General features: G+C 42.5%; 1 protein-coding gene across 9 annotated transcripts in view; it reads right to left on the reverse strand.

Annotated features, from left to right (window-relative positions):
* LOC140629624 (nebulin-like) overlaps positions 1–18,687 on the reverse strand; it is a 68,115-nt gene extending 49,428 nt beyond the window's left edge. For 6 of the 9 annotated variants that reach the window (XM_072819124.1, XM_072819122.1, XM_072819128.1 and 3 more), the window contains exons 1-9: positions 9,793–9,918; positions 8,373–8,515; positions 8,029–8,133; positions 7,834–7,941; positions 7,632–7,736; positions 7,139–7,237; positions 5,956–6,067; positions 3,218–3,322; positions 2,962–3,117 (exon numbers count right to left, since the gene is read on the reverse strand). Coding sequence is in view for 2 of the 9 variants with exons in the window: in XM_072819129.1 (XP_072675230.1) it covers positions 11,588–11,641; positions 16,530–16,634; positions 17,268–17,372; positions 18,034–18,126 (357 nt within the window). In the remaining 7 variants the exon portion in view is untranslated. Of the gene's footprint in view, positions 1–1,286; positions 1,828–2,961; positions 3,118–3,217; positions 4,032–5,955; positions 6,068–7,138; positions 7,238–7,631; positions 7,737–7,833; positions 7,942–8,028; positions 8,134–8,372; positions 8,516–9,792; positions 9,919–11,533; positions 11,642–16,529; positions 16,635–17,267; positions 17,373–18,033 lie in introns of those variants that run through there. The other 3 variants (XM_072819130.1, XM_072819129.1, XM_072819126.1) reach the window with 3 other exon arrangements.
* Positions 18,688–19,099: the final 412 nt, after the last annotated feature.

Here is a 19,099-nt window from a genome sequence, read left to right on the forward strand (position 1 = left end):
CTGTTTCCCTTCCCAGATTAGGAAAGTTTTCAGCTAGAATTTGTTCAAATACATATTCTGGCCCTCTGTCCCTTTCGGCGCCCTCGGGAACCCCAATTAAACGTAGGTTTTTCTTCCTCAGGCTGTCGTTTATTTCCCTTAATCTATCTTCATGGTCTTTTAATTGTTTGTCTCTTTTTTCCTCAGTTTCCCTCTTTGCTATCAACTTGTCTTCTATGTCACTCACTCGTTCTTCCACCTCGTTAACCCTCGTCGTTAGGACTTCTAGTTTGGATTGCATCTCATTCAATTGATTTTTAATTTCTGCCTGATTAGCTCTAAATTCTGCAGTCATGAAGTCTCTTGAGTCCTTTATACTTTTTTCTAGAGCCACCAGTAGCTGTATAATAGTGCTTCTGAATTGGCTTTCTGACATTGAATTGTAATCCAGATTTTGTAACTCTGTGGGAGAGAGGGCTGTTTCTGATTCTTTCTTTTGAGGTGAGGTTTTCCTTCTAGTCATTTTGCTCAGTGCAGAGTGGCCAAAAGCAAATTGTATTGGGAAAAAGAGAAAAAGAGAGGAGAGAAAGAAGGAAAGAAAAGAGAAAGAGAAAAAAAAAGGGAAGAAAAGAAAAAAAAACGAGAAAAAAAAAAGAAGAAAAAGAGAAAGAAAAAGAAAGGAGAAAAAAAGGGGGTGGGGGAAGGAAACAAATCAAAAAGCAAAACAAAACAAAAACAAAAACAAAACAAAACAAAACAAAAAAAAAAAAAAAAAAAGAACCACCGGGGAGTATCTTCTGATTCTGTGTACTTTAAGTCCCTTGGCTTCTCCTGGAAGTTGTCCGTCTAGCTGGTCTTCTGGGGGAGGGGCCTGTTGTGCTGATTTTCAGGTGTTAGCAGTTGGGGGAGCTGCTGTGCCCCTGCCTGGTGCAGGGCTCGGTGGGGGTTGTTTACCCCGTGAGGCCGCAGGAGGAACAGCCCCAGTGGCGGGGCAGCTCTGGAAACCTGGATTCAGCTCCGGCAGGAGCTCCGTCTGCAGGGCCTGGAGGCTCCGGGGCGGGGCCGCTGATCTGCTCAGCTGGGGCAGGAGCGTCCTCGCTGTCCTGGGCCCTCCCGGCCTCTGCCTGTCCCGGGGGAGGCCGGATCCTGGGCTGTGTCCCGGCGCCCTGTGCTCCGGAGCCTGCGCTGTTGGATTCGCGCTCCCGGGCCGCGCAGCCCCCTCCGCGGAGCCGCCGCCCGAGCCCCTCCGAGCTGCTCCTGGAACCGCGCAGCCCCCTCTGCACGGAGCCTCTTCCTCTGCCCGAGCCCCTCCGAGCTGATCCCGGGGCCGCGCAGCCCCCTCCGCGGAGCCGCCGCCCGAGCCCCTTCAGCTGCTCCGGGTCCCGCCGGGTCCCGCCGTGCGCGCTGCAGCCCTTAGGGAGCTCGGCGCACTCTCCTGGGCGCGGAGTTGCTGTTACTGTCCCGGGGAGCCCGAGGGCATCCCCGCCCTCCTGGGTCCTGCTCCACCTCCCCGCGAGCCCCTTTCCCCCGGGAAGGTCGGTGCAGCTCCTGCGTCTCCGGGACGGGGCTCTCCTGTCCTGGGGACACTCGCCCCGGCCTCAGCCCGGCTCCTCGCGGGCCCCTCCCCCTTGGAGGCCTTTGTTTCTTTATTTCTTTTTCCCCGTCTTCCTACCTTGATAGATGCGCGAACTCTTCTCACTGTTGCATTCCAGCTGGTCTCTCTTTAAATCTCAGGCCGAATTCATAGATTTTCAGGATAATTTGAAGGTTTTCTAGGTAGTTTGGTGGAGACTGGTGATTTGGAGACCCTACTCCTCCGCCATCTTGCTCCTCTCCCGAAAAGATGTTCTTTAATAAAATATCATAATAACGGATCTTTATATTCTTGTTTATATACATACTACGTATAAAGAGTTTCCAGTTAAAAATAGAATTTATTTTCTGAAAACTTGGTTGATATGTTGTCACTTCTCTCTCTCAATCTCCATCCCCTGATGTTGCCTCTAAATTGGTCTCCCCGCCACAATTCAGCAACCAGATTAATCTTCCTCCGGCTGACACCTTACAACAGCCCTCCATATGACTTGACCTAAACTGTGCTGTGGCTGATGAGCCCTACCCTACAGAATCTGCCCACCCCCATCCCCTACCATTTCACTTCTTCCCACTGTCTCCGTCTCCAGAACGCTTCTGCTACTTCATCTTTGCAATTCCTTAAGTGCCCAGCTCTTCTCTCCTTAGACCGTTCTTCCAGTTAGTTGCTCTCACCTTGATCTTGGCAGGACTGCACATTCCTGCCTTAGAACTCTCTCAGAGCACCCAGCCTATGGAGCCCATCCAGTCTCACTCCCACTTCATCCTATTTCAATCCTATAGCATCATTCTTCATAGGTTGTATTATCATTGTCTAGTACCTTCCTTCTTTATACGTTTTTTGTTATCTATTTATCCCTCTCAAATGCACGCTCCCCCAGAGGCAGCCCACCTTGTTCCCTTTTCTTTCTCAGCATCAAGGACAGTGCCTGACATAAGCTAGCTCCTCGTGTAAATTTGTGAAATGAATGAACACCCCTCTCTCACAAATCTATCTTACCTTTCCCTCCACTAAGCCACGTGTACATAAACTACTGAAAGTAAAGCTTTATTAAGACCACAAACTATTCTGTAACAGATCGGTTTCTTCACAATAATTTTTGTGCTCCCCAGTTCCACCCCAAATTTAAAATTTAACATCTGCTAACCACTAGGCATTAGCATGTAAACTCCTGCTGAGTTCACCACTAGATAGCACAGGAATCCCAAACCCCATTTGGAGAACTCTGGGCAGCTGACTTCTGTCTTTACACTGGTCTAGCTTCGTGATTGCTTCATATTCTTGTGTGATTTTCTGAGGGAAAAAGCATTTCCCTTATCTTCTTCATACCTGGCTTTGTAATTTTTCTATAATGAGAAAGAACTAAAATAGATCATGACTGTTATTACCCCCAAAGAATGTCATCGAGAGACAGGAACAATGGTCTTCAACTTAATGTCACTGTTGGGAGTGGAGACTTTCATGCAGTGTATTTGATATGGGTCCTTGAAGCTGCCCACGTAATGGCCCAAGACGTTCTGTACATAGGAATGTTTGTATTTAGTCTGAAAGAGAAGCATATTGACAAATATGCCAATTAGGTACGTTATTTGTCACATCGTAGAAAAGCCCTCAAACCCCAGGAGCAACCATGGCCTTTCCAACCTCGCTGAAGTTCTTCAGCAGAGTGTCAAGTTGGTATTTAGGGGTCTCACAGTAGTTCCTGCTCTTTGCTTTTGTCTTCTCATAGCTTTCCCCTCTATAATCTCTCTGTCAAAGGAAGAAGAAAATTAAACAGAGAAGAAAAATCTATGTCATGGTGTAGAAGCCATTCCCATCATTGCTATACTTAACCACAAAGAAAAATTTTGTACTTTTTCAGAATTTATTTTCCATACGGCGAAAAAGGCAGTATTCCTATGGTAGAGGCTCACATCTTAGATAATCTAGTCTGCTAACAACCATATATGCGCTTGTGTTATTTATCCTAACATTGCTGAGCCAGGATATTCCATGACATAACAATGCTGCTTGAGCAACTTTTTTGTCTTAATGTAATTCTATCCACTTGAATGCATTTGAAGGAAAATGAATTTTTTAAATAGTACAAAATTAGGTAAAAGGTATAACGTGGACCTTAAATACTTAGGCACAGTCCCAGAAAAGTCTTCAGCTCATTACTTGATGGAAACGCATTTTATTTACAATAACTTTGGAAGCTGGATTTTCTCCTTGAGTTCTAATATTTTTCTTTATAGTAATATGCAAAAATAGTTTTTTTCCATTTTATTATAGGTATCATGTATTCTTACACATTCTCCTTAATTTTACCGTGCAGAAATCCAAAAATATACGCAGGACAGACAAGCATACTTATAAATGATACAGGATAGGGAATATTTATTTAATGCCATGAGTTAGAGAAGCAATTTTTATAAGGAATTTTTAATATTTTAGTCTTTGAAATGAGATCAGTGTTTTATACAATTCTTAAAATACTTTGTTCTTAAGGTTATGCTTCATCATCTAGTTTTCCTACTTTATTGTCTTTAGCCTGATTTTCTCAGTTTTTGCCTTTTATTTTTCTATATATATTTTTGCAAAGTACCTGAAGTCAGATCATTACATGGAATGAATATGTGTTTATGACATACTGAGATATTAAATCTATTTCTAGGAAATGATAAAGAAAAGGCTATTGCTAGTATATTTTCCCCCTAATAAAACAGAGGGCATTAAAGAAATTAAGGAAACATTTACAATATACACTGATGTCTCGAAGTACAGAGTTGTTATAAGAATAAGGAACTTAATCATTTTTTACTCCTGGGCTTTTGTGTGTGACTTGTCATCCTGAATTGGAGATTTCATATAGGCTAAACATCTCATCCAAAGTTATAGTAAACAGTAAATGTAGCCATATCTGAAAGTAAGCATGATTTTACAAAGACACTCACGTCACTCTGGTTCTTGGGATCATCATTAATGCTCAGGGCTCCAATCATCTTTCCTTTGCTTTTATCATAGTCTTTCTTGTACATCACCTGTGATAACATCACACGTGCCAGATCCCACCCATCAGGCAGCTTTACTGGCAGCCCCTTCCCAGGGTGCCCAGGCCATACTCCCATCCCTGGCGATCCTGCTGTTGGCTTTGGCTGCCAGCAGGGGGATGGCGTCCACTTTCATGTCTAACTTCTTTGCTTTGCTCTTCTACCAGTCTTGCTTATAGACATCCTAACCGGAAAATTTTAACAAAGGAATTGGCAAAGGTGATATGCATATTATCATACTGTTAAGACTAATGAGTATCTCAATACTCTGTCTTAATATGAAACAAATGAACCATTTTCACTATAGAAAATCATGCATAAAAAAAGAAAATCATGCATATTTTAGTTATTTTTCTTCAAACTGAAGCTTCTAATTTTCCAAGATCAAGGTGCTCTCCTCCTCATTAGAATCTTTCATTAAATTAACCTAATCCTAGTTACCATACTAATACCTAACTCCTGTTACTGAGCCTTTCACAGAGTGGCACCAAATATTCTACAGTTAATTTACTTTTTATGATCTAAAGATATCACTTTCATTTGATCTCAAGGTCCTTTGAAAGGTTATTTCCTGAATCATTACAATACTCATTGATGCTAGATAATCTAAGGACTTATTTATAGAATTGTTGAAGAAATGAGATCTCCCCTTCAAAGGGATATTTGCACTTTCTATAAAATTAAGTTTTGAAAATGAAAGGTAGCAATGGATACCTACCTGGCCTTATGCCTTTTATGCAAGCTCTCTTACATGTAGAAATAAGCACCGTTTATGTGAAATAAGGGATATTATACGCCTGAGTAGTAAATAAAATGAAACTGTATCTGAAGAAACAGGTCCTGGGTGAAAATTAATCATTGTATGACATAAATGAATATATGGCTAAAATATATCACATTATGATTTGCAGTCAAACCTACATGAGTGGTGGCATTTTGGAGGTTGGTTAAAACATATCGAGATTGTCTAATTGTATGAAGCTACCTACAACATTGCTACACACATTTATAAGGTGAATTGAAAGATACATGGGTAGAGGCATAAGGGCATGGTGCAGATGCTAAATGTTCTTCCCATCTTTATTTAAGATTTTATCTATTATTGAGAGAGAGAGAGAGAGAAGGAGAGAGGGAGAGGGGCAGAGACACAGGCAGAGGGAGAAGCAGGCTTCATGCAGGAGCCTGATGTGGGACTCGATCCCAGGACTCAGGATCATGCCCTGGGCCAAAGGCAGGCGCTACACTGCTGAGCCACCCAGGGATCCCTGTTCTTCCCATTTTTAACACTGAAGTGTTTATGCAGTGAAACAACCCAGAAATAAAAGCACAGGTTGTCAGGATATCCCATACCATAGTATATAGGAGCTTCCATCACTCAGGTTATAAGCATTGACTTTGTGCTGGAGGAGGGCAGGAGTATCTGGAGGTATGTGGCACTTGAACTTTTCACTTTCATGCTTTCCTTTGTAGTTCAGCAGAGATAGAGAGTGAAAGAGACAAAGACAGATGGAGAGACAGACAAAAAAGGAGACCATTAGCTCGAAAGAAGAATTGTCCCAAAATACAAAATCTCGGGTGGTACATTTCATAGAATAAAACGTAAAATACATTATGTTAATTAACAACTGACAATGCTGTTGAGATCAATACAGAAGTCCAGAGCAAGGGTAGTCCACCCTGCACGACTGACAACCTGCATGAAAGCACGTCTGTCACCGTGGTAGGACTATCCTGGAAGGAGGTGGCTCTTTCATATATGCTCCCTCTCCAGGCACATCACAACCGGCCCCCAGAATCAGCAGATTCTTGAGACTCACAGCCCTTTCTCTCTTTCCATTGTCAACGCTCACTTTCCGGAGAAACACGTTCTAACAAACCTGGTTACGTCCCCTCACATACATTATGCTTTGTTAATACTCTTTATCTGAAGACTTTATTTCTGGCCATCAATTGACTGAGGTTACTTTTATTGCTTTGCTTACTTCAGCACAAGTTTGGAAGTTCATACTTAAAAGTCATGTGATAAAAGTATCTCCAAAGCTCCATTTTCCGAAACTTATTGGAGACAGAGACATACCGTGTATTAAACATCAACTCCGGGCCAGGGTATTTACTATGCTCAGATCTCCTTTCGTTTACTCTTCAAAACAACTGCAAATTACAAAAGGGTAACTAACACGAGGCATAACGAGGTTAAACAATTTGCCTAGGGTGCCGGGTTATAAACGACAGAGCTGGAATTTCACCCAGATTTGCCTGGCTAAAGACCTCATGTTCCTTCCAGCATGGTAAGCTATATTAGGCCCCCTTAGAGAACCATTCTGCTATCCTTGCTATACATCCCAGAAGATGCAAGGCAACTAAATAAGGAGATCTTTTAGGTGATTACAAATATAGACAAGTTAAATTTGATACACTCACTTAGCCTTTTTTTTTTTTTTTGGTAAATGTGACAAGTCACTGGATTTTATATACAGAGTTATGATAGGTTATCCCTCAAAATTGGATTTCCTGCCTATTTAAAGGAACTTACATCACTCAGTTGCTTGGAATTGACTTGGGCTTGCACCAGCACAGGAGAGTCGGTGACTTGAGTGAAGTTTGTTTTATCTGGATGGACTTTGTAGGTGTGCTGTGGAGGAAAAAAGGAATAGTCTTAGCAATCAAATCCTATAGTCCAAGCAAGGAGAACCCATTCCCCAAAAGAAAAGAAACTTGTAGTTAATAAAACACAAGGCTCTTTTCTAATTAGACTGCAGTGTTTTAGAGATGCTTTCGCAGCTGTACAAGAAACTTTCTCATTCTTCAGATTTCTGATAACTCCTCTTTGGGGAAATGAACTAGAATTAGCTCTTGAAAAGTATGGATGACAGCTAGGGAAAACGGTTCATCACCTACAAGATAGATTTTGTTTCTTATAATTTCCTTGCTTGCATATATTTGAAAAGTGTTAAAATTTTAAATTTCTCTTGAACCGCTAGATGCTCTGGAGGCCAGGATGTTTGAAGGTCATACTACAGACTCACATCTTTACATGGATCCAGCTTCTCGATTGTTTCATTTTTTTGAGTTATACTCTGGGGGAAGAAGCCTTTGCCTCGGTCTTCTTCGAATTCTGCTTTGTAGTTGTTCTACGAGGAAGAAAAATCAGACGCAAGGATGCAACCATTTTATCCATGCCCTAAAGATGTGTTAAGTGGAAAGCTAAACAACTGTCTTAGAACTTACATCGCTGTTTTGAGCTGCAACTTTCATGCAGTGTGTATGATATGGATCCTCAAAGCTGCCCACATAGTGTCCCAAAATATTCTTTAAGTAGGAATCTTTGTATTTGGTCTGAAAGACAAAACATATTTCATGTATTTATTGGGGGAGAATAATGGATCTTTTCTTAACAGAAGAAGTAACCACAGAATTGCTTACATCACTAGTGAAGTTGTGCAGAACTGTATCAAGTTGGAATTTGGGGGTTTCACAGTAATTTATGCTCTTTGCCTCGGTCTTTTCATAGTTTTCCTTGTATGGTTCCTGTCGAAGAAAAAAATCAAAGTAGATTCTTGTCACTCCCACACTGATTATAGTGCTTGTATTTCTCAACAACAATAAACAAGAAGGAGAAGATAAAAAGATATATCCTGTCAACGGTCTTAAAAACTGACAATCAATATTGGGGTGTAGTGAATGAAAAGTTTCTTCTATTAGCAATTACTGTAAAGTTTAGGTTTTTAACATTCACCAAAAAAAAAGTCAAGAAACCAGTACTCTACCTCAGACCAAGCCCTTAGTTGTGGAGATTTGTGTGTACTTCAGGACTGCTACATCCGCTCTCCCTCAACTCAGACTCGTCTTTCACTGATGGTGCAACAGACAGGAATCTTCTGAGCAACAGTGAATTCTTTTTGAAACAAACCTTCACAAAAATGTTTAGTATAAGTTGAGAAATACACTCTCTCTTCCTCCTTCCACCAAGGAAAAAACCTCCTTACACAAACAGATAGTATATCCTGTATATAGGTATATACAGGAACTCAGATGATAAAGCTACTCACTCTTCCTCTCAGCTATGACCCAAATTTAGCTCTAATACTGACAATAAACAACCACTGGATTTTAAATGCACAACTGATAAAGTGAGAGTCTTGTCCCTTTCTCATGTTAGGTTTTGAGGTTGTACATGGTGCTTTTTGGTTTTTAAAAATTTATATTGTTCTCTTTATCAACAAAGTAGGTTTGAACCTGAGCTTTGCTAGGTTTGATAAAGATGACCTTTATTTAGGAAACAGAAAACATGCTTTGCATTGATTTCCCAACAGGGCTATTTGGACAGATCCACTCACGCTCTCTCACCTGCCACTCCAACTCCACTCGCCTCATTCCTCAATCACAGGTACACATTTCTATGGTGCTGACTTAATTTGAGGGACAAAGAAAAGATAACTAACCCACAGGGGGAACACCATGTATAATCCTCAAATATTGGGAAAGCTTAATACTGTGGGAATAACTTAATTGATCACATGTTCCCTCTTATTTATATAGTCAAAGTGGTCTTGGGCTGTTAGTCTCTTAATGCATCTCTCACTTATCCGATCTGTTTTATTTTAAATCTTATGGATTGGTCAGACTCTTAATTCTACAAGTAGAAACTCCTGTGAAGACTTAGGGAGCCACCTTTTATTTTTTGTTGTTGTTGCTTGTTTGTCTTTTGGGGGAGCCATCTTTTAAGTCGTGCTTTCTGCAAATGATGGTTTCTAGGGCCAAGATTTGCACAGAGAATGACAGAGGTGAGGGGAAGAACCTGTGGAACCCAGGACATTTGTCTTTGCCCTGCTTGAAGAACACAAGGGCAGGGTGCACACACAACTTCACCTCTCACTCTCTGCCCCTTGCAAAGCCTCTTTCTGTGTCAGGATCCCAAAGAAGCACAAGCACTAGAACCTATAAGCAAATGAGGTTTTCTCTGCCCCTTGAGCTAAATCCACAGGCACCCCCCCTCCCAAACTAACACACATCATACTCAGGGGGCATTCCTGTCTTCCTGTGGTTATATAGTTCCAGGGAAACTGCTACACTAGAATCCTAAATTATTTGCAAAATTATGTATGCATTTAGTCATTATAGAAAGAGAGATAGTTCATCTCTCTAGCAGCTAAAGTTAAAAAAAAACACTTTCTGACAAGAACGTACTTATTACATCACTCAGGGCATTTCCTGCCGCCTTCAGCTGCTTGAGCAGTGGGTTCTCTGAGGCAGGAAGTACATTATAATCAGGCTTTCCTTTATTCTTTTCAGAGTCTTCTTTGTATTTTACCTGTAGGAGTGAAATGATAAAGTAACTGGGTTACTTTTGTTCTTGTCTCTATTATGGATATTATGACATAGTTCTACAAATCAATTTTCTCTCTAGAAAAGTGGCAGCTTGACATTTTATAAACAAAATACTCATAGTAACTCATAACAGCAGCAAAGAAACTGCATAAATCTCCAGGATAACTTTTCTTCCCATTCATTTATTCACTCAAAAACATCCATAGGGTATTCATTACATGCTGGCCTTGGGACAAATACATGAAAGAATAACACCTGGTCCTTGCCCTCAAAGAGAAAAAGACATACACAAATAATGGCAGTGTATCATGTCTCAGACACTTGCTACTCCACAACTCTCATTTAACTTAGCCACCAGTGACCTAACTGCCAACACATTTTTTCAAGAAAGCAAGCCAGAAGCATCATCAAAATCTATCCTCTGATGCCTCATTGACTGTGTGTGAGCATGTGTGCAGTTCACGTGCGTGCAGAAGTGACTGTACGTTGGTAATTTCAATTCAGAAACATTTTAAATAGCGGATCGCTCCTTTCTCCCTTCACTCACTTCTCACTCTCTCCTCACTCTACTCCTACCTCATCTCGCTGATGTGTTCACATGGAGATACTCCAGAGTTCAGTCCTTAGAGTTTTCTGTCTATGCTTGCTCCCTTGATGGCCTCCAGTCTTCGGACATTAAATACTCTCCATATACTGATGACTCCCAAATTTATACAACCCTCCCATATATCTCCCCTGAAACTTCAGACTTGTACAATCAACTGCCCACTTAACATTTCCACTTCGATGTCTAAAACGCATTTCAAATCCTACATGTTGGAAGCTTAGCTCACGTTTTCCCTCCAAAAATAATTATGCCCTCCTTCCACACTCTTCTCTCTTAATAAAGAGAAATCCCATCCTCCAGTTGCTTAGACCCATTCTTCTCATATCCCACATCCAACCCAATAGCAAACCAGGTCAGCTCTATTCTCAAAGTCCATTTCATCCATCAGCCCTGCTCCCCTCCTGATCTAAAACATCACTATTTTGCACCTGGATACCAAATGGCTTCCTGGTGGTGTGATATCCTTGCTTTCACACCCTCAGCAGGGCCAAGGCTAGGGTTTCAACCACGTCTGATTGGCTTTGAAGTTTATTTCTAGTGCTTTAGAACGTCCAGGATTCTTCTTACCAAAGTCTACTCTACAGAGTATAGGAGCATATCCATGGATTTGTGTATCTTGTCTGCGTCTAGATGTTCAGCAATTGCTGAAGGAAAATAAGAAAAATCATGGTAATAGATTGTGTGGGAGTTTCCATATTCAGAGAAGGTTGACAGCTGTCCTTTCTTGAGGGGTCCTTCTGTCTGAGAGCACAACCTTTCTAATTGCAGGTATCAAAAGGTCCTTTAACAAATACTGAAGATGATACCTGACTATTGTTAAAGGTCAGACATAGGAAAATTTTTCAAAAATTTGGTAGCCTTATGATAACCCCAAATTGCACTTTTTGTTGAGCCCCAAGAACCCTCTTTTTTTTCATTACATACAAAAGCAAAATTTCTAAGAAACTCACCCACAATAAGACCATCATGACAAATAAGAGCATTTCTTCATACCTTGCTAGCTGCCACTCCAGCTTGTTTATTCACTTTGTACTCTGGTGTTTCGGTCTACGTGAAGTAGATCTGGTCTTTCGTATTCTCAAAGTCTTCCTGGTATTTCCTCTGTAAGACATTACACACACTGGAGAATTGCCATGAGCACAGACTATGAAAGGGTTCACATGGGAGGACAGGGGCCGCTTCAAGAGCTCACGCACAGCCGTGCTCCTCTTGGCTTACACATGGGTCCGGTTACAATGAGAGATGGTAGTGCCATCATCAAAACAATTAGCAACTCAACAGAGATTTGGAGCACTTACAAGAGGCTGAAAACCAGCCTCTAAAGAGCTCTCAAAGACCAGGGGCAGAGAACTTCAGAGGAAAAAAAAAGAGCACTTTTACAGTGAAGAAACTCTGGGAAGAAACGAATCAGTTTCATAAAATGTACTGGTTGGGTTCTCCAGGCAAATAGTACTTTAACAAGGGCCCCTTTAACCTGTACTCACTTTGAAAACATATTGTTGATATGAAAATTGAGGCAAGCATAATGGAATTTAATCAAAACAGTATTTCTCAAAAAAAGAAAGATGGAGAGATTTCTTTGTCAGCAGGAACTCTACACAGGTCTTGTCCCCATGAAGAGGAACCTGGACTCCAATGTACTTGTAAACCTGCAGGTGCAGCTGAGGGCCAGAAGTCATAAAGGAAAGGGTCACTTTTTCAACCTAAGAATATCTGGCTCTCCCTTCGTACTGCTATTCCCACCAGCAGCCCCCTGTGCCATGTCCACAGTCACCCCTTCTTTTTCGACAGCTTCAACTGCTCGCTCTTCATTAGCTCCTTTCCTTTAACTTACTAAAGGCCTCTCTGTTGTTAAAGTATCATGTCCATTAAGCATGCAGCAGCCCCTTCACCCTTGCCCTCTTTTTCCTTCACTACTGACTACTCAGGGCTTTCCTTCCGTCAACCTTGAACCCTGCCTCCAAAAAAGCAGGACGATTTGTCAATCCCCAGATACATGAAGCCCTCTTACGCCTGTGGACCTTGTACCTGCTGTTCCCTTTCTTCAACATGCCCCAGCTCCAGACTCTCCCCATCTGCCTACAGGCTGCTGCTCATTCTCCATGGCCCTGGGTCAGCACAAGATCCCCTCCTGAGCCCTCCCTGACCTGAAGACCTTCTCCTGGGGTCTCACTCAATGTGACCGTTAGCTCCTTGGAAGGAACTGTCGGATGATGCCATGACTGGTTGTTTACCTATCTGCCCCTCCTTGGACTGTCAGATCTGGATGACAGCAAACGTAACCTCTCATTTGGGAGCCCTCGTGGCTTGGGCAGACCCTGACCAGAGCAAAGGTTCAATGATGGATTTCTGAATCTATGTTTTATATACTGACGCCATGGAGGGAAATCTCATTAGGAGACTTACTGTGCCAACTCTGCTACTACTCACTTGTGAGACTTACACAAATTACTTCTCCTTCCAGGTGGCAGTATTCTTATTTACAACATACAGAGGCTGGATAGTTCCTGGGGCACCTGGGGGGCTCAGTGGTTGAGCATGTGTCTGGCTCAGGGTGTGACCCTGGGGACCCGGGATCGAGTCCTGCATCAGGCCTCCTGTGGGGAGCCTGCTTCTCCCTCTGCCTGGGTCTCTGCCTCTCTGTTTCTCAGGAATAAATAAAAACCTTTTAAAAAAAGAAGCTGGATAGTTCCAAGGTCCCAGTCATCTTCATGCTTTAACCAAGTCTAACTATGTCCCATCCTAACAACGTCTACCTACTGCCTAAAACAAAAGCTTTTACGAATATCCAAGGGTCAATGGAGATACAAAAGACCAGTTTTAAGATGCAGTTATATTAGTTCCTCTACTCAGTCTTTAAGGAGCGAAGGCTTTATTTTAGGCATAGGGCGATTGGTATTTTCCATGGCTGGCCGAGTCCTCAGAGTGAGCAAAGTCCTATCAGAATGAATGCTTACTAAGTAGGGCATCCTGTCAGGAAGCTCCAGAGAAACCGGATCTAGAAGTCCTCATTTCTCAGGAACTTTGTTCAGAATTCTGTCTTGTTAGAATTCTGTACTCTGGATCCACTTAAAGTCTCTCTTGGTATTTGCCAAATATTTGTTTCGGCTCAGATAACAAGAGAAACCTAGTAAGTGGGTTTCAGAGAAACTGGAAGAAGGCACAGGTGAGGGGGACAGAAAGCCTCCAAACCCAAGCCCTCAGTTGAGATCTCCGTGCCTAGGCAGCGGAATGTTCTGTGAACAACAGCCCACGGGGGGGGGGGGGGAGCCTCTGTGCCCAAGAACTGTAGGAGCTCATGGTGTGGACAACAGTATTAATAGGCAGGCTGGGAACCTGATGCTTGGTGCAGTTAGTCTGCAATAAAGTTACAACCCGTATCTTAAGTGCCACATTTTTCTGAGGAAGGATGGGAAGATTTTACTTCACTATGCAGTCTCCATTATGTATTCTGTTGAGGTATCTCAAGACATGTGGTCAACTGTACCTGTTTGAAGTCCCTAGAACCAAAGTGGCATGGAGGTTTCCCTTCATCTGTCCATCTTATAGGTAAAGGGAGATGGGAAATTAAGTATCTTCTTGGACACTCTTCCTGAGCTCACGTGACACGGCATTTCCTGGTTCTCCTTCAACTTCTCTGACCATTTGTTCTCTCATTACTCTGCCGGCTGCTTTCCAGATGTCCTAAGTAGGGGTATCCTCCAAAACTCTGCCCTTGGCCATACACTACTCCACCCCCCCTTCATATATTTTCATGTCCTCAGCTATCACTTTTATTCCGATGACTCTCCAATATTAATCTTTTGTCCTGTTCTTATGCCTGTGCAATAGGACAAAGTTTCTAATGGAAGATCCAGATCAAGGCATCTTATGGATGAGGCATCTCAACTCCATTCCTCCGTTCACTAGTACAGTTGTACCCCTATACACCCAGACTACCAGTCTCTGTTGTAAGCTCCTTGATGGCTCCTTTCACTCTCTCATCTCCAATATCCAATGTCCTTAACACTTTTAAAATACCTATTGCCCTCAGATTCCTTTCTTCCTCTCCGTTGTCCTCCCTTTCATTCCATGATATTATTAAAATAGTCTTCTTCAATGTATCACAATTATTCCTAGTCCCAATCCACTATATTGTCCATCAAAGTTTTTCCATATCCTACTTTTACCATACTGTTTGCCCCCCAAAAAATCACAGGGTATCTCTTAAGGACTACCATATCATGTCAAAGCTATTTGGTCTGATTTTCAAGGTCCTGCCACCACTTCCTTAAAAGCACCCTCCTAATGAGGTGTCCACAGCATTCAGTTTCTTTCTCCTCACCAGACTCATTCCACCTCTGTCCCTCGTTTCAAGTGTACTCTCTACTTGGAATGCCTTTTCTGGTCATAACTGCCCTTTCCCTTGGGATTACCACTTCCACGAGGCCTTCTCTAATTACTTGCATGTGTCTTTTCAGCAAGTATTAGACTGTAGAATTTGCTCCCTAAGATTTTTGAAAACTGTTTTCTTATTGTTTCATGTATAACAATTTCATCTTACCAGCCTGATTATAAAATCTCAAGGGAAAGGATGAAAACTTCTTTTCTATCCTGCCAGCTGTCCATGCATAGACTTTCAACAAGTAACTACTAATCACTTGATAAAGGTCACACAGTAATACATATTCATAGATACAGAAGGTTACACAATATTATATATTCATAAGATACAGAACCAGAAAATGAACTTAGAAGCAAGAAGTCCCTACACATTAAAATTGGTACCGTGTACTAGAGAGCCTTAAGTTTTTGTTATGGCTTCTCTAGTTCCTATGTTACTCTATGGAAAGACTGGAGCATAATCTATGCTATATTTTAATGAATTATATGAAAACAGATAAAAATATATCCCCTAAATTTGCAAATGACATCGAGTGAGAGGCAATAAAAGATCAAGACCTCAAAAGTCGGAGACACCATCAAATGAGTCTGCATAATTCCAGTACAAGGCAAGATAGGATCCTAAGACCCACTGGAAATAAATCCCAGTAATTTTCAAGACGCCAAATGACTTGTTAAGTCCATAGTGAATGTAAGAAGTTCTAGGGGTCTGATTGACAACTGAATCAAAAACAACTTGTTGTTTTATACAAGAGTGCTCTCCTGAAGACTAGAACAGTAGCCTTTGGATTTTCAATATAGCCTCTAGCAAATCCAGAGGTCAAGAAATAAAGCTCCTCAAAACAAGGGGAAGTGCTAGAATCAAGTGGAGTTCTCTGCTGCGGATATAGCTTTCAACCTAAGGAGTCTCTTAGGCCTTTTAAGTCCCTCTAAAACTGTTTTCAAGATAAAAGACACTAAAATTCTGGTCAGTGGAGACAGCTGATTTTTCTTTTTACTAACTTTGAAATATCCTCCATATCTTTGAAATATCCTCTGTGTATACCTTACGGCAAGAGCTTTTGTGGGGTAACTACACAAGCCATGTTTGGACAAGTGTGTCAGTTCATGTAGACAAAGGGGGACACATCACAATTCACACTTTAAAATTAGGAAGCAAATCAAACTCCTTCAATAACATTTTTCACTTAATATATTTCGGGAAATGGCTACGATCCCAACAGGTTTTTTTTTTAAGTGCCACTCTACTGTCACTGAAGAACTTCAACTCCAGCCAAGGGAACAGAGGGCACAGGCTACAGTGGAAAGAACACCGGTCTTGGGATCACAAGATCAGGTTTCTAATCTGGGTTTTGCCCACTAATGACCTAGGTCTTAGACTCAGGTTCTTCAACTAATAAAAAACAAGATTGGGTTTAATTATATCTAATATAAATTATACATCTAAGTACACATCATAAATTACAACGATTCTAGATGTATTCATCTGCTATTATGACATTTAGTCTTTTTGAAAGAGGAATTGCAAAGAACATTTGGCCAGAAGACCTAACTGGAAGCGTCCCGATTCCACACTCCCAAACAATGTTGACTGCACTTGACTTACATCACTGAGGGCTTTCTGGGCCTGGGCCACCCGTCTCAGCTCTGGGCTATCGTTGTACGCGTAAAACAAGCTTTTGTCAGCTTCCCAGTCCTCAGTGTACAGTTTCTAAATCAGAAAAGAGTGAGAAGTTATGAGATAGGAGCTCCCACTTATACGAAATACACAATTTTGAATTCATCCATCAATAGCAAGAAGAACCGAGGGCAGGGTAAGAGCAAAGGCAAATGGAATCTCCAGATAGCCTCCCCCATTCCACTCAGTCCAAGTCATCTTCATTAACAGCGTGTCCTGCTTCTCCTGACAAATCATGTTTTCAGGAGGGTAGATGTGTCGGATTTTGTTTCATCTCCTCTCTGGGGCCTTATCTGCTTCCCACAACAACTATGAATGCAAGCGGAAGGAGGCAGGAGGCACCTCGCATAGTTCCTTGTCAGGAAATAAACATTTCGTAAGAGCGATAGTCAGAAATAACTCGAAGGGTAGCCCCGGTCTCTAAGAGCCAGGTCTCCGGCACATCTCCCTTCTCCCCACGTGTTCAGCTTCCCACCAGGACCCTCCCTCCCACTCAAGAGCTTTCCCCTCAGTTCCCCCTTGCCAGCCACAACCCCTGCAGCCCACACGGCTCAAGGACACTCACAGAAAGGCTGGGCCACCACGCACCAGGTCCGCACAAGCACCAGGGATTCCTCTGAATTAGGTGGAGGAGGACAGAGTTCATGACAGAGCAGAAGCCCTCACCTTCCCACACATGGCTGTGTTCTTAACTGCCTGGACAAGCTCAGGGGCATCAGGGGGACGCAGGTACTCATCGTTGGTGTCTTCCCAGTTCTGCTTGTATAAAACCTAGACAGACAGGGAAGAGGACCCGTGGTTGAGGCCACCCACGAGCTATGAGGGTTCAGAGAACAGAGTGCTGTTGAGTCTTTCACAGTCAAAGCGCTCTCATGGAGGGGCTGCCCTTGTGCCAGTTGTCACCAGCACTGACTGTGCGAGCGGTGACCATGTCAACATCCCACGATACTTCCCCTGCATTGTAAGCTTTTACTTGAAAAGTCTGATCTCTTAAACTAAGTCATGATCATGATTCTCCATAGATTCCTTTTAAGGGCTGCAACCTTTGAAAGTCATTGGCCGATTCTGGAGAGGGGGCATGTTCCTCTTGACCTATGTGGTATTTTTTCCATGTTTTTGATTAGTTATTTACATTTGAAATTTAAGGATTTCTTGTAAAAATTAAGCTCCCTGACTTCTCTAAAAAGAAGTAGGAGCCTCTGGCAACCCTGGGATTGCATTCGGCACGGCAACTGCCTGGACCGAGTTGCAGGGCAGAGGTTTGACAACCCACTTCAGTCATCCGTGCAGTCTCCCTGACAGGTGTGGGCACCGAGCTCATGATGCCCTGAGATTCAGGGAAGACTGGCGAGCAGGATCAGGCCTGTCGCGTTTTCTTAGGTCAGATAGAGGAAACCCACATGCATCCCAAACATCCACACTGTGACCTCACCTTAGTGACTTGCTGCGACACTTTCTTCGCATGTTCAATGTCCTTTGCTTTTTCGTCCACGTGACACACAGTTTTAGCAACATCGCCATCCATTCGATACTTAACCCGCAGAAATCAAGCACAGCATTCGTGACGGGTGTGCCAATGTGAGTAGATTAAAGGCTATCTTACAACCAAACAGCATTAACCCAATGACTCAACGTCTGTGCCGCAAAGTGAAGTTTCTGCACTCTTAGAAAGTAGAAAACTATCATAGTAGAAAACTATGATCCCCAAAGATCTGTGGAGCACCTGCATTCGCTGTATATCTGCTTTCCTGGTGGAATTCCAGCCTCCCTGCACTCCTCTGTGGAGGACCACAGTGAATTCAAACTTCCCATCTCCTATCATCTCTTAAGCTAACCTACTTAGCCAAGCTTTTGGAAATCTCTGGGGGGTTCTCATTTAGAGCCACATAATCTATAGCCAAAGCTTCCTCTAGATTTCTCGACTGTCTCAGACTAATCTGACTCGTTTCCTCTACACCTGTTAAAGCCCTCAATTCCCAGTGGTGAGCATGTTTTCCACCTCTCCCTCCCCTTTATTTTAGCAATGCCACCCACCTCACTGAGTTGATCTTGTACTTTCTTTTTTCATATAAATTTGTATGTTATCGGTGTTCTATTTGCCAACATATAGAATAACACCCAGTGCTCATCCCATCAAGTGCCCCCTTCAGTGCCTGTCAATCAGTCACCCCCAGCCCCCACCCGCCTCCCTTTCTACCACTCCTAGTTTATTTCCTAGACTTAGCAGTCTCTCATGTTCTGTCTCCCTTTCTGATATTTCCCACTCATTTTTTCTCCATTCCCCTTTATTCCTGTCCACCATTTTTTATATTCCCCAAATGAGACCATATGTATGTCCTTCTCCGACTGACTCATTTCTTTCACTCAGCATATCATCCAGTTCCATCCATATTGAAGCAAATGGTGGGTAATGGCTAATTAATGGCTGAGTTATATTCCATTGTATACACAGACCACATCTTCTTTATCCATTCATCTTTCGATGCACACCGAGGCTC

The sequence above is a fragment of the Canis lupus genome (assembly GCF_048164855.1).
Source record: "Canis lupus baileyi chromosome 27 unlocalized genomic scaffold, mCanLup2.hap1 SUPER_27_unloc_1, whole genome shotgun sequence".
NCBI classification, from domain to species: domain Eukaryota; kingdom Metazoa; phylum Chordata; class Mammalia; order Carnivora; family Canidae; genus Canis; species Canis lupus.